This window comes from Prionailurus bengalensis, chromosome D2 (genome assembly GCF_016509475.1).
Source record: "Prionailurus bengalensis isolate Pbe53 chromosome D2, Fcat_Pben_1.1_paternal_pri, whole genome shotgun sequence".
NCBI lineage: Eukaryota > Metazoa > Chordata > Mammalia > Carnivora > Felidae > Prionailurus > Prionailurus bengalensis.
The window spans coordinates 31,936,573-31,960,520 of NC_057351.1; the positions used below are offsets into that span (position 1 = coordinate 31,936,573).

At 53.5% G+C, this 23,948-nt stretch overlaps 1 protein-coding gene and 1 non-coding gene across 6 annotated transcripts in view; one reads left to right on the forward strand and one right to left on the reverse strand.

Moving 5' to 3' along the window:
• The window catches only part of CDH23 (cadherin related 23), a 414,161-nt gene that overhangs the window by 159,973 nt on the left and 230,240 nt on the right, over positions 1 to 23,948 (forward strand). For all 5 annotated transcript variants that reach the window (XM_043596561.1, XM_043596567.1, XM_043596564.1 and 2 more), the window contains exons 7-8: positions 19,724 to 19,918; positions 23,458 to 23,586. In XM_043596561.1, coding sequence (XP_043452496.1) covers positions 19,724 to 19,918; positions 23,458 to 23,586 — 324 coding nt within the window. The remainder of the gene's footprint in view (positions 1 to 19,723; positions 19,919 to 23,457; positions 23,587 to 23,948) is intronic.
• LOC122493650 lies at positions 17,529 to 17,721 on the reverse strand. The gene has a single exon (XR_006300003.1). It is a non-coding gene; the product is annotated as a U2 spliceosomal RNA (small nuclear RNA).

Sequence of the window (23,948 nt, forward strand, 5' to 3'; positions counted from 1 at the left end):
TCGTTCAACAAATGTTGTTCAGCGCCAGCCATGTGCTGGGCCCTGGGGGCACAATGGTGAATAGAACCAGACATGGCTCCCACCCTTCAGGGGCTTGGGAGGGGGGAGGGAACAGAAGGAAATAGAGTCACATAATTATAAGGTGAGATTGGAGCCCCCGGGAAAATCCCAGGGGGCCAGTGCAGCCAAAATCTGAGCTAGACTGGGGGGTTCAGAGAAAGTTCTGGAGGAAATGGGACTTGGCTGAGATGTGAAGGCTGAGTAGACGTGAACGGGGGTAAAGATGAGAAAAGAATTCTGGTGGATGGACAGCACCGGCAGCTCAGAGGCCGAGAAGCACCTCGTTCCTGTGAGGGGGTGAAAGAGGGCCCCGCGTGGCCGAGGCAGATGAGCACAGGAGGGCTGGTGAAGGAAGGGGGCTGGAGACCTGGGCAGGGCCGGGCCGTGCAGGTTCGTGGAAGGGATTCTCTGACATTGATCTGAAGGTCAGCAGGGAGCCACTGGGCGGTCGTTGGAGCACAGGCCACACAATCAGATCCATGTTTGAAAGAGTTCATACCAGGCCCTGGTGGAGTCTCCATTGCAAGGCCCAGGCAGGAGGCCGCTGCGGCGGCCCAGGCGGGTAGACACTGGGAAGGGCCGACCAATGTTTGGGAGAAGAAGTTGCTTGGCCGACTCTGGTTTCTGGCTTAGCAACCGGATACAGAGAGAATGTGTTGCCATTCACAGGGCCAGGGCCACGCTTCCCAGGGGAGATGCTGAGTTTGTTCTTGGACGAGTTGAGTCTAAAAGCACCTTTGTGACTTTCACGTGGCTTGTTCAGAACCCCTAGGGACCTCCAGGGAAGCTGGGGGTCCCTTGGCTGCTGCAGCCGGGGGTAAGGAGTGGGTCAGCCTGTCTGGCCTCTGCCAGTAACAGAAGCCAGAAGGGAGGCCCAGCGGGGTGAGGTCAGTCAGAGCCTGGCCACGGCGCTCCAGCCTGCCCGGGGCCTGTCAGTGGAGTGGTGACGGAGTGCATTTCTCTGCACCAGAATAGATTTGAGCTTAGCAGTTGGCTCTAAGTGCTTTTTGCCCTGACGTGTGGAAATGAGCGCTATGGGCAGCGGGAGGGCTGGGATGGGGGAGGGAGCCCAGGGGATGGGAGCCACAGCCTGCTGGGGCCTGCTGCTTGCCTGAATAAATACATGATTCCCTGACAGCCACATCATAAACTGTCATCTTGGTGGGGAGTGGGGGGTGGGGGTGTTTCAGGGCAGAGAGGGGAGAGTGTGTCTGCGTGTGGGCAGTAATGGCCTATGGGTTGGTGCCCCAAAGTCCAGTGGCATCGGAGGACAGGAATATCTCAAGGTCTGGGTAAAATGGACAGAGCCCGGCAGCTTCTTCTCCCTTCTGTGTCTTCCTGCATTTAGCAAAGATCTTGGCCAGAGGCGCTAACTCTCCTCCAAGCCAGGAATTGGGAAGCAGGGGAAGCAGAATCTGAGATGGGCATTGAGGTGGGCTGGGAAGAGGCAATACAGAGCCCCTGGGGAACCAGGGGAAAATCCAGTGTGCCCACGCAACCACCATCTGGATCTCTAGGGCTCAGTGCCAAACCTGGCCAAGGACACAAGGAAGAAGGAAGCAGTACAGTCCCCAGGGAAATACTTAGTGGTTGACATTTCTTGTAGGGGAACCAACGAACAGCTTTTGTACAGTAAAGGCTTCATTTAGGATCCGTGTCACGCAACCCCTCAGCCAGTGGCAAAGTCTATTCCCGTGGAGCGGTCATTGCCTTCGCCACTTCTGTGGGGTGTAGCCTGCGCTCCAGCAAAGCCTTCTGAGAGTTCTCCTTGAGAAGCCAGCTGTGAGCGTGGTTAGACTGCCTCTGTCTTGGCTTGAGAGAAGTGACAGGCTGCCTGCAATTCCCGTAATTGATGGCTCATGAGGCAGAGACAGTAAATAATTGTTCCACAAGTTTCGAGAGTGAGCGTAATTAGTACAGTTAACAATCTTAGGTGATTAATTGGTTCATTCAGTACAGTGTGAATGGGGGAAAACGTGAGCAGGAGAGGGGGCTGGAGTCCCCCCAAACACCTAACTGTGGGCTGTGGCCCCCTTCTAGCCGGCATCTCATAGCCAAGTGGCATTCACCTTCTACAGCGAGGACTCCTGGGGCCAGGGCGGAGGGCAGGTCATAGGGCAGCGGCCAGCACGATTTGGCCACGTTAGCAGCATCTCATGGGTGTAAAAGCTAGATTTGGCTCCCGTGGTGTTTTACCTGTTAGCCAAAGGTCAGAAAGCTGTTGTACGAGATAAGACCGGCCGATTGATTCTCGCAGGCGGGAGGGAGGAACTGATTCATGGAGTCCCAAACTCCCTGGGTTCGAAGGACCCAAGAGGTCACTTAACCAACCTCTTGGCTACCGTGCTGAACTGCTCTTGGGCGTTCCCATCAGAAACTGACTCCTATTTTAAAATCCTCCAGGGAGAGATGTTCTAAACCAGGGGTAGCAAACAGCTCTCAAATCATGTGTCAACACCAGTTCACGGATAGAAGCTGCTTAGAGCCCTGGGCTGGGAACCCCAGGCTGAGTCTGGGGAATAGCACTGCGATCTCTTGGCACTTTCTGCCCTGCGTGCAGAATGGAGGAGGGGCAGCCCGTGTGCCAAGGATTTGCAGAACTAAAACCCACCTGGGTCACCCAGGCCCGCCTGATGCTTTCTTCCAAGCGTGGTTTCCTGGGACCTTCCCGATGGCCCTTTCGAAGCAAGAGTTGTCTTGGCCTCAGCTTCAGGGAACTGAGAGGGTGTGAGAAACAACCAGGGTGGAAACTGTAGACCCAGTTTGTTGGTCCCTTTCTGGCTCCCGCAAGATTACAGCCCAGAGCCCTGAGCCAGGGGAATGGAGAGTAGCGATTGGCTGGTCGGGTCATCCAGGCTCTACCTAGTCTCCACCAGGATACTGACCTTTCCGGGCAGATGGCAGCTTCTCCTTGCAAAGAGCTGGTGTATTGGGAGCTTGGGGATCAGGCAGAGCTGAGTCCCACGCGTGGCCCTTCCTTACTCGAGCTGTGGATGGGTTTGAGCGCTCAAAGCGTCTTTTGTGCCCTTTCTGATGAGACAAAGCCTCTGGGCCCTGGTGAGGACTGCCGTGGAGAAAGTGGATGCTACTTCTAGCACAGTGCTGGTCATCGGGCCCCTGGATTGTGTCCCCAAGACCCTCAGGGGCTTGAAGACCAATCTGATGTGGGGAACCTCGGAGAACAGACGGCTGCTATAGCTGCACCCATTCAACCCTCATCAAGCCAGGCTCCACCCCTGGGCCATGTTGTTTTTATTCCTTTCCCCACTACCCCTTTCTTAGGGACAGAGTGTATACTGGGTGTGCTGGATAGGGCAGACCAATAGCAATCACACCCCTTACACGGAGTCCCTAAGCCTGGGGCAGGGCTCTGGGGACAGAAGTTCTCTGGAGGTTGAGGTGGGAGGAAGAAAGGGAGGAAGAGCAGGTGCAGGGAGGTCCAGAAGAGGCTTTTCGCTTTCACTGCCACAGAGCCAGCCACGACCGGCTGCCTCCCCCAGCCAAAAGGCGAGGGAACACTCGCAGCAGAAAACATATACACATATTTGCAAGCTACAGTACAAACGAGCCGCAAACCTAATGATTCGTGATTATTATTTGAAGGGTCCCACTGTTACAGATTTATTTGTCATTTCTTGTAATAACACCAACGGTAATGAATTCATTTGTATTAATGTGAGTGTCACGAGGACTTCCGTCGAAATTCTGCATTAATTAATGTACCATTAAAACAAAGTGTCGCCCAATTAATATCAAATGGAGGTAAGGCTGCCAGGGTCCTCTTCATCTGGGTTTCATTTGTAATTCATGGTATTAGCACCCCTGCTTAATGAAAGTCATTTTGCAATTCCTACCCGTGGTGTCTCCTACTTCCTGCGGGAAGGCCAGTGTGCCCCTCTTTCACTGGGCGCCCTGGGGCCAGGAGAAGCAGAGATGGGGAGCACTCTTTCTTGGTAGACATTGGTCTCCACGTTCATAATTCCAGGAGGGGCTTGAGGAGACCTTTGGGAGGTCCTAACCAAGTTGATCGTCAACTTGAACCACCAGGAAGGTGTGTGGAACCACTTTCTCTGGGTTCTGTTAGGAAGGGGAAGGCTGGTTTCTTTCTTTCTTTCAATTTTTTAAAAATTTATTATTTTTTTAATGTTTATTTTTGAGACAGAGAGAGACAGAGCATGAGCAGGGGAGAGGCAGAGAGAGAGGGAGACACAGACTCCGAAGCAGGCTCCAGGCTCTGAGCACAGAGCCCGTCGCGGGGCTTGAACTCGTCAACTGCGAGATCATGACCCGAGCCGAAGTCGGACGCTCAGCCGACTGAGCCACCCAGGCACCCCTAAAATTTATTATTTTTGAGAGAGTGAGAGAAAGCACGTGAGGGGGGAAGGGGCAGAGAGAGGGGGGAGGAGAGAGGATCCAAAGTGTGCTCTGTGCTGATAGCATAGAGCCCAAGGTGGGGCTCGACAGACCATGACCTGAGCTGAACCTGGTGCTTAACTGACTGAGCCACCCAGGTGCCCCTTGGCTGGTTTGTTTCTTGGTCAAGTCTGGTCTTAACGGAGGCAGCCATGGCTACCATAGGACTGCCTTACTCTGGGCAGAGCAGAGTGCTTCTGGGATTCCGGGTCTCCGTCTTTTCTCAGGGTCGGTCTAGTAGTCTTCTCATGGTTTTGTGTGCCAGGCTTCTGGCTGTCCCTAAAACCAGTGACGGAGCCCATGTGCCTTGATGTACCAGCCACAGTAGACCAAGGAATTGGAACCCCTGCTGTGTGCCTCCCACACCTCCCTCAAAGGGTGCCCACCTCCCCAGATCTGTGGGAACAGATGCTCCATGCCACCCCAGCCTTTAGAGCCCTCACGGTCCCCTACTATGGGAACGTTCCCAAGGACAATAGAGAGGGGTATCTTCCCTCCTCGGGTATGTTCCTTGGGTGTCTGGACCTCCCTGGGCCATCCTTACCCAAGCAGGAGAGTGTCATCCATGTGACCTCCATCAAGTCCCCTCTGCTCTCTGGGTCTCAGCGTTCTCATCTGTAGAGTAGTGACTGGGAAGGGCAGCGCTCCACCCTGGCCGTGCATGAGAATTCCTCGGGGAATTTCGAAGCACAGAGGCTGGAGAGGGCCCTGGCACTGATATTGTTTCCAAGCTCTCCAAGATTCCAAGCCCTGGCCTAGGTGATTCTTCAAGTCCTTTGTAGCCAGGATAATTCCAGTCTCTGCCTCTTGACTCTTAAGCCATTTCCCAGCTCCCCCACCCCCACCAAGGCCAGTGAGTTCCTTCAGCTGCCCTCTCTCTGCCTGGGTCCTGGGCCCACCAACCCCCCTCTCTCCAGCCCTCAGCTCCCCTGCAGCCTATGTGTGGTCTCCCCCAGACTGTCAGCCCTTAAGCCCCTGGGCTCCAAGTGACAGGTTCTACTTATCACATCACACTGCCTAAAGGGCTGGCAGCATTAGCCACCAGGATTGGGGATCTAACAGGGGAAAACGCACCAGGCCTGTGCTGCCTCCTTTACCCACCCCTTCAAAACGCACACCCCAGCTGGGGATAAAGGGGCACACTGGTGGGCGGAGCCTGAGGGGCATGGGGAGGAGAGATGAGCAGAAGTTGTATTACTTGAGCTGTCTCCTTTTTCAGAATCCACTTATTAGCCTCAGCTTCCCATAGATGTAAGGCCTGCCCTAAGGAGATTTGCATATTCATTTTGTTTAACATGATTCATCATTATGCAGGGGAATGAATTTGGGGGCGGGGAGATGGAGCCCCGTTTGTGAGCCACGGAGCCGTGCACCGAAAGCTCAGGGCAGCATTGGAGGCACCACACGGCCAGCGGGCTCCCCTGGGACAGAGATGGGGTGAAGGCCACAAGGAGGCTTTCCCTCAGCCTTTTATCCAGGCCTTTTGTCTCTGCTGAGAGCAGAGCAAGGACCTCACCCTTCAGAAGCATCCCCTCCCCTTCCAGACCTCCCCACCAGAAGTAACATTTGCAAAGCACTTTACAGTTTATAGACCCTTACACGCACCCCGAGAAGGAATAACATTATGATAGAGCGTAAGGTGTATTGAGCAGCGATTTTGCACAAAGCACTCATCGTGTGTTATCTCCTGTAAGCCTCATGATAATCCTGTGAGATAGATCTTCTTATTCCCATCTCACTGTAAGGAAACTGAGCTTCAGAGAGGTTGCCTAGCTTCCCTAAAGTCACACAGCAAATAAGGGCTGGAGCTAGGACTCACACTATAGTTTCCCTGATGTATTTGCTCTTTCAAAGCCTCCCTTTGTCGTGTCTGTCTTCCTCCCCATAAATAACCACCTGGAATTGCTCATAACCATTTCTCTTTCGGAGGGGTGAAGAGTGTGAGTGTGGCCAACATAGTCTTGAACTGTGTTATTCGATAAATATGTTTGGGATCGCTGGATGAAAGAACCGGACAGCTCCTGATAGATGACTAATTCTTACACTTCCAGCACCTTCCTGGTGACGTCTGACACTTGTCGCTTTCTGAACCTGGAGCCTCTGGGTGGCCTGAGTTGTCCTGTGGCAAGCCCCTTAAATGTCACTAGTAGACCCTGGCACTTAGCCGGCGTGACAGGATTCCCAGTTTCTCAAGGTCATCTTGGCCATCCCCCTGCCTCCTAGACCTCGTACACTTGGCTCACTCATCACTGAGAATAATATAGCATGGTGGTTAAGAGCTTGGGCCCTCGAGCAGCCTGCCTGGGTACAAATCCCAGGATTCCTGCTTACTACCACTTGGCCTTGGACATCTGGATAATGGGAATGGTAATAGTGTCTGCTCCAAGGCTTCCATAAGGACTGTACGAGATAGTGCATGGAAAGTGCTTAAAACAGGGCCTGACATATACGATGTCTTCAATAGATGTGAGTTATTACCTGAGATCCACAGAAGTCTTTTTCTTACTTAAAAAAAATCCCAGGAGACTCCATGCCTCTATTCATTGTCATTTTCCGTAATCTAGCAAATCTCAAGACGACCTCATGCCTCAGCTGATCCCTGTTTCCATTCAGAACTCAGCACCCTACAGTCCTGGGCTCAGGGACGGTGTCCTGGAACCTAGACAACCCAGGTTCTGTCCCTCCAGGGTAGCTTTTTAGAATTCTTCTGTAGATCAAATCCGACCTTTCCCTAGTTTTTTTTTTTTCTCTTCAAATTATCTACTTCTGCAAAAGGTGGTGATTTTTATTTTGACCTTTGAGTTTTCAAAGCACTTCCTCCACTGTTAACTCATTTTGTCTCCCCTGCAGCGCTATGTGGAAGGCAGTACGGGAATTGTTATACCCATTTCCTGGGTGGAAAAACCGAGGCATCAATGTTTGCATTAATGCTCTGTGACAACAGAGAAGGAAGTCCTGCAGATGGTTATTGGAAAGCCAGAATGCGACCCAACATTTCAGAACTGTTGTTTCTGGATTTTTTTCCAGTCGGGCCAACATGCATGGGGAGTAATCATCACCTAATGAATGCTCCCAGGTCTCCAGAAGCTGGTTTCTAAGTCCCTGCCAGGGGAGGGAGGCGGGCTGGCTTCCAGGAGCCAATCAGCTTAACTTTCAAGTCGGGGAGGGGTGTGAGAGTAAAGCTAAACAGCCCAGGTCATCTGGATCCACTCCTCCCCTCTCTGTCACTCCTCCCATAACACACAGAGAGAAGCTGAAACCGGTTCCCTGGGGGAGGGTGCGGCACTGCCTGGTGTTGAAAGCAGCATGCTGTGGGGACTGGGGCCGGTGTGGGCACAGGGGCCACCCCACCATCATGGTGCTCCTGTCCTGTGCTCTCTTCACATGGCCTTCAGCCAGCTGCTGGCCTGTCCATGGTGCCCTGTGCTCCCGCAGGTCAGCAAGTGAGAAAGTATAGAAGGCGTCTGGGGGAGGACAGGTGCGTGGACAGCCCTGGAATGTGGTGCTAATGGGAGGTGGCACTTGGTGGAAGAGGTGCCTTGGAACTCTACTGCCGCTCCTTATATAGGAAGGACACTGGGCTGGAGCTGGGGTGGGGTTGCTGCAGTGAGGGGTGAGAAAAATGGCCTGGGGTTTCCTTAACCTCTGAATGAGGAGGAGCGGGGGCCTTTGCACACTTAAGGATCATACCTCGCTCTGAAAATCAAGCTTCTGAGAAGGGAAGGAGGGCCCAGATGTCTGTTGGATGAGGCTTCTCCCAGCCCTGCACACCCAGCACATGTGTAAAGGCCAGGGTCCATGTGTGTGGGGTGGAGAGAGAGCATCTCAACCTCAGCCTGGGCACATATGCCTAGAAACCTGGGGAGCCAACAGCCTTTTCCAGGAAGGGAGTGTCGTCTCTATATGCTGGATGGTGATGCCTACTCTCCAGGGAAAATACCAGAAGGAATTTGGATGGAGGACACAGAGCACCATAAGCAAAGGCTAGAGGTCGGCACCCTGGGGGCTGCCATGTAGAACAGTCTGGCCGAAGCAGAGTGTCTCAGTGGGGCAAAAATGAAAGCTGAGTTTAGAGAGGGAAGCTTTGGTCAGACTGTGGTGACATTCAAGGCCCAGGAGACCTTGCCTTGGAGGCAGTGATAGTGTCTGAGGAGGAGAACAAGCTGGGAGATCAGTGCTTTAGGGCAGTGACTTTCTGGGATCAATTACAGGGTCAAGGCCAAAAAAAAAGAGGAAGGGTTGCAGTAGACCAGCCTGTAGGGAGATACAATTTTTTCCACTTTTATATTAATTTTTATCAGAGTCATATTTGCATGAGTTTAAAAGTCAGGTAGTAAAGCCAGGTTTATAATAAAAACATCAATGCCCCGTCTCGCCCTTTCTCATTCCTGATTCCCACCCTGAGACAATCTCTTTCAATTTCTGATCGTTACCTTCTTATTTCCAAATTGCATGCGTGTACATTTTTCAGTTTTAGATATTGACTTCCAGCTCTGAAGGATGAGAATGGCACTTTTGCCCCACCCTCTACCTCATCTCTGCAGCGCACGCACACACACACCCCACTCCTAACATGCTCTACCCATCTGCCCGACTTAACCAGAGCCCACACGACATTCAGTGTCTAAGGCATTGTGACTGTGTACATATTATTCAAGCTGTGCCACATAGCGTACTGAAATTTAAAAAAAAAAATCCTTTTTTGTTTTCTCTAGAGTTAATGATTACCTCTCTTTCTTATTTGTTTGCTTAGGGTTCTGTGAACCTATCACTTATTCTAAATATTCTGACATAATTAAGTACCTCCTCTCAGTATATTAAAAGTATATTGATTTTTTTATCAGTTTGTATTTCTCTTGGCAGCATTCCCCTTGGAGCATCCATCCTCCAGCTCCACTCCAGACAGGCTGTGCTCTGGTTCACTTTGCTCTTCTGGAGGCTAAGTGGCTGAAGACACCTGTGTGGGGCATGGGGGATGAGAGGGGAATCACCCAGAGAATTTCTTTGTCTCTTTCTACGTGGGTCCCATAGCTTCCTCTTTCTTGGTTCACACCCTCTGAAAAGGGATTCATGGGATTTTTTTTTACTGTGTTTGAAAAATGTGTTTATTCTAAACACATATTTGTTGATAGTTTAGCTGGGTATAGAATTCTAGAATGAAATCGTTTTCCTCATAATGTAAAGTCATTTCTCCTTTGCCTATAATGTTGCTGTTAAGAACTTCAGTGCCATTTTGGTTCCTGATCCTTTGACTGGAGACGTTTGTTTTCTCTCTGAATGTGTCTCAGATTTTTTTTTTTAATCTGAGTGTTTGGAAACTTCATAGTTTTATGCTTCAGTGTGGGTCTGTCTTCAAAACACAGTGGCCTCTTTCCATCTGGAAACATGTCATTCAGATCTGGGAGTTTTTTTTACCTCTCTTTTCAGATAATTTCCTTCCCTTCACTTGCCCTGTTTCCTCTGTCTCTGGAACTCCTATTAGTTGGGTGTTGGATCTTCTGAACTACTTCTCTAATTTTCTTATTTTCTCCCCCAGTCTCCATCTCTTCGAGTTTTGTCCTACTTTGGGGGAAATTTCTTTATCTTCCAACTCTTCCATTAAGTTTTCATTTCTATTATCTCTTCCTCTTGGAATGTTCTGATTTCAAAGATGCTATGTCTTGTCTCTCTGGATGTTAAAGGCATTCACTTTTGGGGTACCTGGGTGACTCAGTCAGTTAAGGATCCAACTTGATTTCAGCTCAGCTCATGATCTCATGGTCATGAGATCAAGCCCTGTGTTGGGCTCCGTGCTAAGCATGGAGCCTGCTTGGGATTCTCTCTCTCTCCCCCCCTCTCTCTGTCCCTCCCCTACTCGTGCATATGCACTCACATACACATGCACTCTCTTGCTGTCTCTCAAAATAATTAATTAAACATTTGAAAAAAGTTACTTTTGTTATTCCTTCCCACTGTCCCCCTACCCACCCCTGTCTGTCTTTCATAGTAGAGGCTCTTCTCAAATGTTTCATGACCCTCAGTTGTATGTTTATATTTAAGAGTGTGTTCACATTTAGGCACATGGAAATCTGTGTGTGTTAGGGCAGGGTAGGGTGGAGTGCTCTTGTCAACCAGCAGACTTCACTATGGGGTGATTTGGTGAGGACCTAGCTGTTTCCTTGCGAGAACTCTACCATGTTAATATTAGTGTTTTCTCTTGGGCCAGTTTTCCTATCTCCTGCCAGGCTGTCAGTCTTCAAGAGGCCGACTGGCTAAAGAGGCCTGATTGGGGATGGGAGCAGAGGAGAGATGCAGATTTTCATTGGACCTCCTTGTTCTCAGTGCCTTATCCAGCTCCCAGCCTGGGTCCAGAGCCTGACTAACTTGGCCCCTTGAGAAAGTAGACCTCCTGTCTTCTGCACAAGCCAAAGAAGGCATTTGGGAGTCTGACTACTCTTTAAAGATTTGCGGTTGGTCTCCCTGGTTTGGGCATCACCTGGTATCTCCAGCTTCTGATTTTCCAGGGTTCTGAGTTGCCAGCCTGAGCTTTGGCTTGCCCCTCTTTCCTAAGGCAGGCTCCTGTCCCATCAATTCCTAGTTTCCAGGATTTTGTCAACGTCTCTCGTCTGCTTTTGCCTCCTCTCCTGTTCTTTTTGTCCTTGTGGACCTATGCATTTTTAATTATCATATTGTCATTTTGGTGAGGGGTTGGGACAAAAACAGAAATAAATGGACGTGTTCAACCTGCCCTGTTGAATAGGAAGTCCCGATTCTGTTAAAACATTTATTGAATGCCTTCTATAGATTTGTAAGTGACGATGCTAGGTGTCACTGCAGAGGTGGCCAAGGTAAATAACAAAGAGAAAAGGAAGGATGTGAGGAATGTTGAAGCAAGAATTGTCAGGTGCTGGTGCCTGATGAAGAATGGGGGGCAAGTCCAAGATCACGCTGGCAGGCAAAGACCCTCACAGGTGTGGGGAAGTCAGGTCTGCACTTTGATGGGTGTCTTCCTGGGATTCAGAATGGGCAGTGCACCGCTGGAGGCCAAGAAGGAGGGAGGGACTCAGATGGACAGGCCAGATCTGGCCCCAAGGAGATGTGGAATAGCTAGGAAAGTGCTTTAATCATGCCAGGGTGTGTGGCACTCAGAGCTCAGCCCTTTGGGGCTCCTTGTGCCCACAGGGCTTGTTCCTCCACCCAGAAGTCTGCCCAGCTCTCAGGGAAGACCCAGCACCTTTTGGGGTCCAGTGCACATCATGTGAGAGACAGCAGACACTGATAGAGAAAAGAGACGTTGTGAATTGATCTCTTCTGGACTCTTCTGCAGAGAGACGTGCTGGAGTGCCCATTGTACACATGCGGGCTTGTGCACAAGCCAGTGTGCCCTCTCCCTGACCAGGAGGGGACCACCTGAGACATCCATCGGGGCCCTGTGGGCACTTGCCTCTCCAGGTCCCCCTCGAAGCACTGTTTCTCCCCTTGGACCTGCTTTCAGCTGGAGCTTGCACAAGAAAGAGTGTGCGAGCTCCACACTCTTTCTTTCTCAAAGAAATATGGTCCATCTCCCACAGACCCCGTTTCTCCCCTTCCCTAAGCTGGAATGCCACGAAGCCTCTATAGCTTCACATTTGGAATGACACCCTCCCCAAGACCCCAGTGGGCCCCTGCCTCCAGAGTCATCAGTGAAGTGGCACCTGCTGTGGCATTCGATGGAAACTAAAACACCAGCACCTCCCCTTTGCCCCAGGAGCCCCCTTGTCAGAAAGGCCTCTACTTCTGATTTGACTTCTTCTTGGCCCAGTGGGAGCTCATTTCCTGATTCCCAGTAGAAGTGTGCAAATTTTGGGACACTCTCTTCCTTCTGAGTTTTTGGGGGGCTCAAGCTCCCCATCAGCCTTCCTTTCTCCAGTGCAAACAACCCAGAGCCGCCCCCCCCCCCCCGCCGTCTTCGGCTCCCATGTCATTCCCAGCCCTTCCAAGGAGGGAAGTGAGTGAATCAGCCCTACTTGAGCAGGGGCCCTGAGCCCACTCTCCACCCTCATCTGCAGGGTCCCTGAGGTCTGGGGACACAGAGGTGACCTGAACTTGAATCCTAAAATTCCATCACTCACTTACAAGCTGTGTGACTTGAGACAGATTGCTTCATTTCTCTGAGCTTTCATTCTTCCGCTCTGGAGGAAAAGGAGGTGATGAGATAATATTTGATGGCTCCCGGGCCTGAGGATGGAGGAGTGAGCTCCCTCCCCGCCCCCACCCCACCTTGGGCGGGGGGGCTTGGGGGGGGGAAGGGGGCGGGCAGCAGCCCAGCCTCTGAGCAGCACGTGCACGTTCCAGGAGCGTCTGTTCCCAGCTCCGATTCACCAAGGCGCCCGCACCTTGTCAGAACTCCATCTGTCAGGAATTTATTACTAATGCATTTTATAACAGGCTTTATAATAAGATATTAAAGACTGTGGCGGCATCCAGCAAGCATTCCATAAATATTAATAACGCCTTTAGAGACGACACCTACAGTGGAAATGGTAGGGCTTCTTGCGGAGGTGGGGTCAAAGGTACAGAATAAATCGAATTGAGGAGGGTACACCACGAAGATGAGAGGGTACGGTGTGCTCTACTTCCTTTCTCTTGGCGCCTCGAACTTTCGTACTTCTTTTCCTTTGTTCACAACTTTCCCTCTGCACTGTCTCTTTTTCTCCCTTTCAGTTTCTTCCTCTTTCCTTCCCTTTCTCTTCTTAGGCGTGCTCTCCCACCTCACCCCCATCGCCCTTTGCTCGCCTGTTGTGCTCTTTCACTGTCCCCTCCTAGTTTCCTTTGTCCCCTGTCACCTTCTTCTCCCTCCCCTGCCCCCTTCCGTACCGTCTCTCCTTCTCTGTTTCCTGCGCCCTCCCTCTCTGCCGCTCCACCTGCCCGGCCCCTTCCTCCCTTCTGCACGCACCCCCCCCCCACCCCACTGTTCCAGTGAGCACCCCGAGCCACCTCTGTAGAAGCCTGGAGTGTAATGTAACTCACACTGCATGTGAGAAGTGAGCTATTTATCATTATTATTAACGAACAAGATCCCTTGCACAGCAGAACATTCCCAGAGTCTATTCCCTTGTCACCCCAGGAGTAGCAAAAAGATTTATTTGTCTCTGAATTGCACAGGGTGGCCCATTTGCAGCGGGTCCATCAGAAGTGGCGTGGAGCTTAACCGGGAACTGGAAGAGGCGGGGGCCTGCCCTGTCTGCGACCTTCGTGGAGTGGGCCCCTGCTGAGAGGGACCCAGCTGGCAGTGCAAGTGTTTTGCGGGGGGGGGGGGGGGGGTGCCTAAACACTGGTCCCTGCCTCCCAGGAGGCATGGGCGGTGCATCTGGGGAGATTTCCCTTGAAATGGCCCAGAACCTATGAGGGAGTGGGCAGGCCTGGGCGGGAGAAGGAATGGTCATAGAGGAAGGGGTGCTAGGAGCAGAACTGGGGCAGAGAAGCAAACCAAGAGGCCTATCTCAGAGGCAGGAGTAATCACGCCCCGTGGAACCTTTCCTCCAAAGACCAGCCGCCCCTTTCCAACAAGAAAGTGGACTCAGGGCCAAGTCTACAATGAACATGTGGGGAGAAGTTGCCCTAGAACGGGGCGGCCCACGTCGACTGGAATGGGCCTTTTGGCCCTGCCTCTACAGCTCAGGACCACCCTGGCAATGCTTCTGTAGACCCCTGAACCCCAAGCCTAGACTCCGTAGGGGTACCTGCCCCTGGTTTCCTTGCCTCCAGGTGGGCAGAGCCTGACCTTGCAGAGCATTGCTCATCCAGGCCTGTCTTGGCCGAGTGTGTCAAGCCCATGATCAAGCTGTCCCCTGCCTGCCCCTGCCACCTCCACATTCATGCTGAACATTGCAATGACCTGAATGGATTTGCATGTTAAATGGAGTGTCTGGGGACGCTTAAAAAGGAGAGGGAGCCCGCATTCATTCATCTAGGCTGTTTTATTCTTCTCCCCATTATTACCTCTCTTGCCCCCAGCAGTCTAGGAGCAGTGGTAGGGAGCTTTGCTTTCTGTGGCCCAGCCTGGGCATTAAAAGGACGGAATCCCTGCAGGCAAGAGTCAGGCTGAGCCTGGGGCAGAGCTGCAGGAATGAGGAGGCCTTGCCTGTGGCTGGATACATTCTGGGGGTGCCACGGGGCAGGCAGGAGCTGAGACCCATGGAGGACAGTGTAAGCCAAGGGGGTAGCCATGGGAAGGACAGCCCAGATTGAGTCTGTACGCCACAGCCAGGGATAGAAAATGAAGTCCAGGCAGGGCCTGTGACGACCAGGGTAGGGGAGGCTCTCAGAGGCCCTTGTCTCTGCTTTTCTGTCTCACTGTGCTCATTGTCATCCCTGCACATGGGCTTCCTTGGCCTGCCCGTGGCTTCTCTGCTGCCTGGTAACTGTGGCTTTCTGCTTGCCATGGTGCCCACCCCAGCCGGAACAGATAGCAAGAACCTTTGTCAGGTTTGTGCAGAAAATTGGTTTAACTTGCAAGGCCCCATTTGATTGGCCTGTTTGAGTCAGGTGATTATCCCTGGACCAATCAGATGTGGCCTAGGTCTGAAGGCGCTTGGTACAAACTTGGCTGCCTACATCCATCCCCTTGAGCAGAACTGTGAGTACAAAGAGCATCTTTACTTGGAAAAAGTGTGGGTGGGGAGGCAGGGGTTGGCAGTCTCTGGGTGGGGCAAATAAAGCACTATATGTAAGGCGAGGCATCATATTTCCAATCGTGGCTGGACTGGATAATCCCCAAGGCTCCTTCCTGCTCCTACATGCAAGCCATCCCCGAGTGGTGCATGGTCAGGCCTGGCCTCGGCCCCCCTCCGACCCCTTCCCCAGACCCCAGCCCTCCTCTCCCAGGCCCTCCAAACCAGCTGGGGAGGGTCTCCAGATGTTCTCCTACCCTGAATCTGTCCGCAGCAGCCATGAACCAATCAACAAAGATGTTCTCTTTCTGAATTTTTAAATGCCCATTTGTCTAGGTTGATGATGAAGAGATTGATTGGCTGTTTTTAATATCTCCCTTTAAATAGAGCTCATCTCACCCTGCTTGTGATGGTATTTTATTACCATAATAATAATTGCAACGACCATTTATTGAGTATGGTTCAATATTGCCGTGTGCCTGGCTCAGCAAGAAGTTTTTTGGGGTTTTTTTTTTTTTTTTCGTACCTTGTCTCACTTAATTCTTTCTTACAACCCTGGAGGTAGGTACTGTTAACAACTCCATTTTTACATTTTCCCCGGTACAGGGAAACTGAGCCAAAAGAGTAAGTTCAACAGCAGAAGTTTGAGGTCTCCAGCCAATAAGTGGAGAGAGAGGCTGGGACTCAAACTTGCGGGGGGAGGGGGGGTCTGACTCAGCATCTCTGCTCTGAGTCACCAAGTTCTACTGTCTGCTTGGAAGCCCAGGTGTACCTGGCTTCACAGAAGAAATCTGCTTGCATTGAAGGGGCAGATCTTTAAAGGGGGTACATCTGCACATTTGCATGAAATAGCTTCGTACTTGGAAAAGCCCCCATTGTCGGTGCTGATGAGCACCACCCCCCGCCCCATTCCCCTGATAGAGCATGGCACCCGGGACCTGAAAAGCAGGAAGTCAGCATTCTTTTCCCTCCAATGGCTTGTCCCTTCTAAGTATATGAATGGCTCTTTGCCAGGCCCGTTTAAAACCTTTCCTAAGTTACGCACAAATTAAATGGGTTTTCACTGCCGGGCATGAAACATAATCTAAGAAGGTCAGACACAGGGCCATTCCCTCTTTTTCCCCCTTTCCCCTGTCTTCTTGGATCTCGCTTTTAAATCCTCTAATCAGTTGCCCAGAGAGCCTTTGCCCTGGACCGTGAGGTATGCACGGGTGAAATGTCCCCTGCTCCCCGAGGCAGGGGGCTGCAGAGCTGACATTCTCGAGGGAGCCATCCCTCCCCTCTGGACGCTGGCTTCATGTGGGGTGTGCTCTGAAGTGCTGTCTAGCGGCCTCACAGGGGGCTGGCTGCTCTGAAATGGGAACATGTCCCTCCCTCCGGTGGCAGAACCCAGGCCCTGATGGAATGGCTTGGAGGGTTAGGCTGGCTCCGGTGCTCACGTGTGCTGTGCGTGTTGGATCTAGAGGGAGAACCGTAGTTTGGCTGAGAGGCTTGTAAAGATCTCCTCGAGCCCTGTGCCGTCATGGTGGCATGTGAGGGCGGGGACCGGCTCCACCGAGCCCAGTGCCAGAGGGCCTCAGACTTCGGGGCCCTGTGTGCGGTGGCCCCGGGTAGGTATGTGCAGAGTGCCTGTATCCATCAGGTCCCCGGGGAACAGTTCACCTCAGTTCCAATAAAGGCATTTCAGTGAAGAGACATCTTACAGAGGGTGGGCAGGGCGAGGGGGCATGAAGGGCTGTTGAGGCACCTGAGACCAGCAGCAGCCCTTAGGGCTACAGGGAAAAGGGGAGGGGATAGCGCTGCCTGCCTGGACCCCACTGAAGGCTGCAGCCAGGGAGGAGGGGCGGCTGGCCTGGAGCTGGAGGGAGTGGAAAAGTATCCCCCAGGCTCCTTCTCCTCCGGCCTCTTTCCCAAACTCTGAGCTCCTACCAGCACCTCCCCCTGGCAGAAGCTAGTCTGCAAGGGATCCTGGGGATGGATGCTGTCCACTGAGGTCTTGCCGGGGGCAGGGGGGGTGGGGAGACAGAGCAGGGTACTCTGTGCATCTGGAGGGTGCAGACAGAGGATGCCCAGCACGGTATTATTACTATTCATCGTGCGTCTTGACACCTGCCTGCCCTCCCCTCGAAGGCGTTCTTGTCTACAAGTCTTCTGGAAGGCACCAGATGACAAAAATCGCAACTGCCAACTTCTAAGCACTTATTACATGCTGGGAAATTTGCACTCCTGAGCTCACGTTCTCTTCACACTAACCCTGTGGGACGTTATTGACTCCGGTGGACAGAGAGGGGATTAAGGATCAGAGAGATTAAGGAACCCAAAGACACACAGCGAGGCTGGGGCTCCAGCAGAGGCCTCTCGATCCCTGAAATCCTGGCACTTGTCCGCTCTGCCCCCGTGCACACTTGATGCTCTTCTGGAGGGAAAGAGAGCATCTGTTTTCCAAGCCACCGAGCTGAGGAGGGAAGGCCTAGCAGAGGAAAAGGAGGTTCAGAGGCTCCAAGGTGCGAGGCAGCCTGCTGGGTTTGGAAAGTACAAATAGCTCAACCTACCAGGAAATATTAAACTGATAAGAATAGATGCTACACATGATCTTAGCTAAAGGCCACGAAGGGATACCTGCCAGGAAATAAAGTATGAAGGAGGAGACGGGGCCAGACCATGAGGGCCTGTGTCCTATGCAAAGGGGCACTGGGGAGTCATGGATGGTGTGGAGGAGAGGGGACTCCCTATCTGCCTCCTGTGCTCAGTGCTGGTGGGAGAAGGACAGGTTATGAGCCTGTTTATTCAGCCTGACACATGCTCAGCGATGGGGGAGAATCAGCACACTCAGAAAGAAACAATGGCAACTGCATCACATCGTTCTCCCGAGGCCCCTTCCAGCCTAAGCAGGGGTCTTGTAAAGAACACTCTTGCCTCAAGGAGATAGTCCCGGGGAAGGGTTGGCAGCATGCCCCAGTGAAAGAAGTTGCTCAAAGCGGTGACACAGGGCCCACGTCATGGCCAGCAGCACAGACAGGAGGCAGCAACGCGGATGCCTTCCTCGAGAGAGACCCTGCAGGTGTCAGAAGGGACCCAGTCATTATCCCAGCGTGAAAAAAACGCAGGACCAGGAATACTGTCTCTGCCCTCAGGGAACTTACGGGCTAGTCCCACACTCCTGGCCAGGAGGCTTCACTCAGGCTGGCAGCTGACCCCTTCACACAGAAGAGTCAGGACGAGAACTGCCATGGGTGTTTTAGAGAAGTATTTAGCGTAGAGCTTAAGATCGGTGGCTTAGAATTGGACCTGATTTCAAGGCCACCTTCTCCCATTGCCTAGCTGTGTGCCTTGGGCAAGGCACTTCACCTCTCTGAGCCTTAGCTTCCTTTTCCAAAACCGGATACTAGCTGCCACCTAGAAAGCTACTTGTCACAGAGGTGGACAGACGCAGCGCACAGCACAGGACCTGGCACGTAACAGTCAGTCGACGGGAGCGGGGATTGTTTTTACCCTCTCGTCTCCACGAAGAGCCTCATTAGCTTGCCCATCTTCAGTTGTGCCCAGAGCTCACTAAATTATGAATCGGTTCCTTCGCCCAGCATTTTGCCGGCGTGGCTCGCGTGCCAGACCCTGTGGCAGGCGCTGCGGTGACGAGAGCTGACCGTCGGGCAGAGATGCAAACAGATCCCGAGAATGTGCTGAGCGCTCTCTGGGCGGCTCGCGCATGTCTTGAGACAGGACACTGACTGAACACCTGCCGTGTGCCAGGCACTGTGCTAGGCAAGGCAGCTGGAGCCCTGTGGCTTCCACGGAGCATGGGCGCTGTGAGGGAAGACAGGTGCGGGCCAAGGAATTATAGAAAATATGTGGATGATGAAAACATCCAGGGTGAGGCGGGAACCTTAATATAAACAGCGGTGGAGGGTGGGAGCCGGGGAGGGGCTGACCTGCCTTAAGGGTCTAGAAGGTTCCATAAGGAAGCAATGTTTCACCAGAGACCCCAAGTCGGAAAAGGGCAGGGGTCCATACGTAGTGTATAGCAGAGGGAATCATGGCAGGCTCCCAGGAGGTAGTAATACTGGAGTGGGTCTTGTGGGCCTCTCGTGGCAGGCTGCCATGGCCCAGGGATGGCTTGTGGATGCCCTACCCCAGGGCAATCCGAGTAACCTCTATGCTGCCAGCAAAGCCCTCGGGGCCCCCGGCCACCTGCCTGTAGTGCACACCTGTCAGCTCCCTGCCCTTGAACCTCCCGACACACTGACTCTCAGGTGCCCCACCGAACACCCGAGCCCGAGGCTTGGGCAGAAAGGGGCACTCATCAAGCGAATCAGCACCGCCAAGAAACAGGAGGCTTGGGGACCAAAAGGCCCTCATCCAGAACTCCAGGATGAGCAGATCATCTTTAGAACTGGTGCTGTTACGGCCACCAGGAGGCCATCAAAAAAAGGAAAAAAAAAAAAAAAACCACCAGATACTGCATTTTAAATTCCTCTGAACCCTCTTAGAATAAAAATGACAAAGCCGCAGGTCCGGTTGGCTGGAGGGACGTGGTTAATGGGATTCGGGGGAATAGTCACCGACGAAGGCAGCTGCTCCGAGCACTTCTCACCCTTTTGTTTGCTTTGCTTCACCCCCAGAACACACCGGTGGGGACACCCATCTTCATTGTGAACGCCACGGACCCCGACCTGGGTGCGGGCGGCAGTGTCCTCTACTCCTTCCAGCCCCCCTCCCTGTTCTTTGCCATCGACAGCGCCCGCGGCATCGTCACGGTGATCCGGGAGCTGGACTACGAGACTACGCAGGCCTACCAGCTCACCGTCAACGCCACGGTGAGTCCCGCGTGGATGTCTGCCTCCCCCCCTACCCCGGGGGAGAGCAACGGGACATCGGCGTCCTTCCCTGCTGGTCAGGCTCAGCCATCGTGATGCTGGCGATAGTCACAGGGAGACCAAGGGCCGGGCTGGGCTGAGCACTCGGGTGGATGGTCTCCATGAATCCCCACGGCAGCCCCAGCTCATAAGTAATAAATACCAAGTGACCCATGTTACAGACGAAGACACTGAGGCACGGGAGCCATTCGGGTGACGGTGGTGACTCAGCAGCTTCACTCCCGTGCCCGCGCTGGTAATCCCACAGGACATCCGTGGTGTGGGGTGTCCCCTTGCTCTCTGGAACGTCAGGCCGAGGTGGGAAGCCAGCTATGTTGTGACACCACCCGACATGCAGGGACCAGAGGGTCCAGGCATCCTGAGTAGGGCACGTTATGTGCTCCAAGGACCGTGCTGGGTCCTGGAAATTCCGGGTTCAGTTAGTGAGGAGAGGGAGGAGAGAGAGAATCATCGTCCCGTTATATGGCTGACGCTGTTGAGACTCACAAGCCGACGAGTAGCAGGGAGCGAGCATTCAAACCTGGCTTATCAGCCACCTGTCCAAGGCCCCCACGGCCAGGAGTTTCTGAGTTTCCAGAACATCACAGCGGCTCGGCCTCTGTCGCCTGCTGTTCGGGAGGACCTGAGGGACAGGCAGGCCACACCCTAAGCAGGCTCCTACCCCTGCCTTCCTGTCTTGCCTGCTCCTGCCTCTTCTCCAGGCACAGCCGGAGCCCTCAGCAGGCCGCAGGGCAAGAGCCGGTGGCCGTTTGTCCCTTATTGCCTGACACACGCCCTCTGGCCCCGTGTCGCTGCAGCGGGGACTGCCAGTGGTGCTGGGGGCTCCGCTTGGCAGGTCACAGAGCCCAGATCCTGGGGTAAGACACACGGACTAGGTCGAGGGTCCAGTGTGAAAGGCGGGGCTCCCCCAGGCTTGGGCAAGGTGGAGAGAGGCCCCAAGAACGAGGAAACGCACTCTTTTTCTGGGGAGGCCACCGCAGGAGACATTCACGTTCTTCCCTTTCTCCCCTGGTTCCGTGTTCATCGCCTGGGAGGCCACGTGTGCTGCTGTTAGTAAACCTGACTTCTGGGACCGATGGGGCTTGCGAGAGCAGGGTCCGCTTTCTGCACGCACCTGCACCCTTGTGCTCTCCCTTGCCCCCGCACCCAGCTGCGGTGTCCCTCCCGCCACCCGCCATTTGCCCACACCGGGGCCCAGAAATGCACAGACGCTTGCTCTCTTTCTTGCTATGAGCCTGTCCCTGTGGAGTAATTTCCATCTTCCGTAAAAATGGCTTTGGGCTGGTGGGGGAGAGACCAGAGCCGGGCACAGGCTCAGGTCTGGGTGGCCGGGCCTGTCAAGAGGCCTGGGCTCAAGCTGAGACGGTGAATACAGTTAAATTGCTGTTAATCTCCCAGCGCTCAGGCCCTAAAGCAATAGAACGGGAGCAGCCCTTCGATATTGATGGCTCCTGCACCTGCATAGTCCCCCCTAGGACCCGTGCTGTGCCCTTGGCTGCTGGGCATTTCCCCAAGGAGAGTCTCCTGTGTGGCATCACAGGGAGCAGGCTGGGGTCCCAGCCGCCACGGGGTGGGCACCAGGTGGGGAAATGTGAGGACTTCCCCGGAGACGGCTGCCGAGAGCTGCAGGCCCCAGAGTGGCAGCTGGGAGCCCAGCGTGTCGCCTGCCCTGCCAGGGTGCCCTCTGCCATCCCCATTCCCCAGCCGTGGAATCCGAGATAGGCTGCGTGGGGACATCTGTGGCGGGAGCAAGGCTGTGGCCCCAGGACTGCGGGACGGAGGGGAGGGCACGTGCCAGGCCGGACAAAGCCAGCTGCCCACAGAAGACTGCTAACGGCAGATGAGGATCACTGGCCTCCCCTGCTCCGAAGGTCAAGGGGCTTTCTGTTCCTCCCACTCTGGCCCTGTCTGCCTGGTTGTTCAGGTCCCTGGCGGAGAGCTCTTACCACGGGCAGCCCCCAAGCCTGGGCTGTGGGTTCCATTGTCTTAGAGTCTGGGAAGGTGTCTCCCTGGTGGATCCTCTGCCCAGCTCCTCCTGTGTCCAGACTCTCCCCCACCCTACCGCACCCACCCCTCATCCCCAAAGTCCCTCACCCTCTCCGTGACTGTCCCTGAGGACTCTTAGGACAACCTGCCCTCTCCCCCGCCAAAGACTCTACTGCTGCACCTGTGTACCTGGAGGGCAGAAACAAGTTCTAGGCTTGTTGAAATGGGGAGAATGCTTTGCATCAGTCAGGTCACCCCAGACCAAGGGAGACCCCATCAGAGGACGGTCACTCTCAAATCCCAGGCCTGAGGGTCCATGGAGGTCATTGTGTGGAGCCCCCTCGTCTCCCAGAGAAGGAAATTGAGACCCCACGAAGGAAGAGAACTTAGGCAGAGTGACCCAGCAAGTCAGGGGCTGAGATGACGTCAGGGCCCCGGATCAAAACAGGGCAGGTTTGTATTGCAAAAGGATCTGAGTTTGAGTCTGGGCTACACATGCACCATCTGCGTGACTCTGGGCAAGTCACTTAATCTCTGTGAGTCTCAGTGAACATATCTGAATAATGGGCACATAGCATCTACAAAAGCAAACAAGGTGCGAGCACAGTGCCTGGTACTGAAACGTGTATTCAGCGTGTAGTTTCTGTTCCTCTTGGCTATCGTTATTCGATAGCAGTGGGCTATTTAATCAGTTTATCATGGGTGGCTGTGTATTTGGGGGTAATAGAAGATGTGTTTCTGATTTCCTCTCTTGGTGAGCTTTCGTAAGACTAAACTTCCAATTGACTAGGAGGGTTTAAACACGGCCTGCCTGGCCGCAGGGGGATGGCCTACACGACCTCTCAGGATTTCTTCCTGGAGTCCCCCAAATGTCACATGCCCCGGAGCTCCCCCGGCTGTTCTGTCAGAAAAGTTGCTTGACCACTAAACCCTGGGTGCAGACGGGGAGGGGGCGGGGATACAGGTCTCCGACTAGCCCCCTGTCCTGTGAGAGGGCCTTTCTTCGGAGGAACGCCCATCCTGGTCCTTCCCTTGCTGCCCTGGGGTGAGAGGGGGCAGGAAGTAGGCATGACGGCAACCAGTGGCCTTTGCCTGAGTCAAGAGAAGTTGCTAAGGACAGCACTGTCTCTTTACCCCAAGTCAGTCATCCCATCCGTGAGGTGTCCAGCATGATCAGGGCTAGGCTGGGCGTGGGGCGGGGGGGGAGGAGATCTACCCTAACCCTCCTCTGTGACACTGGATAAGCCACCTTCTGCTGGGCCTTGGGGGCCCTGTTTGCATTTTCCTGCACAGGTCAGAGATCACCGTGGGTTCTTAGAGTTCTTGAACTTCTGTGTACTAACGATCTTTGTGCAGGAGTGCGGGAACCTGTGCGTACATAGGCACACAGGTTTGTGCACATGGGTGTCATGTGTGCAGGTGTGTGTGTGTGTGTGTGTGTACGCGTGTCAACAATGTCACAACCTAAGGCTGTGTATTCTCTGTCCTCTAAGGATCAAGACAAGACCAGGCCTCTGTCCACCCTGGCCAACTTGGCCATCATCATCACAGATGTCCAGGACATGGACCCTATCTTCATCAACCTGCCTTACAGCACTAACATCTATGAGCATTCTCCTCCGGTAAGATGCTCCCTGGCCCTCGTGGGGCTTCCCTCCGAGCTTCCGTTGGGGACGGGGGCCCTGTTTGGTAGGACAGACTCTTCCTTGGCATTTCTTATTCCCTTCAGTCCCTGTGCATGTCAGTGATGGGTGTCTTGGCACAGTGAAAACCCAACCCCCTCTTCATACTGCACCCCGTGTCCTCACCCTCGCACTTCATCCCCAGAGGGTTCCAAGAAGCAAAACACAAAGACTTACTAGCATAAACAAACAGGAGCAGCTCAGAAAGATTTATGTGGGATACTAGGGATGCCTGTGGAACCAGCCTGGTCTGGAGAGCACATTTGGACTCAGCCAGGCTTACCCAAACAGATTTGGGCTCA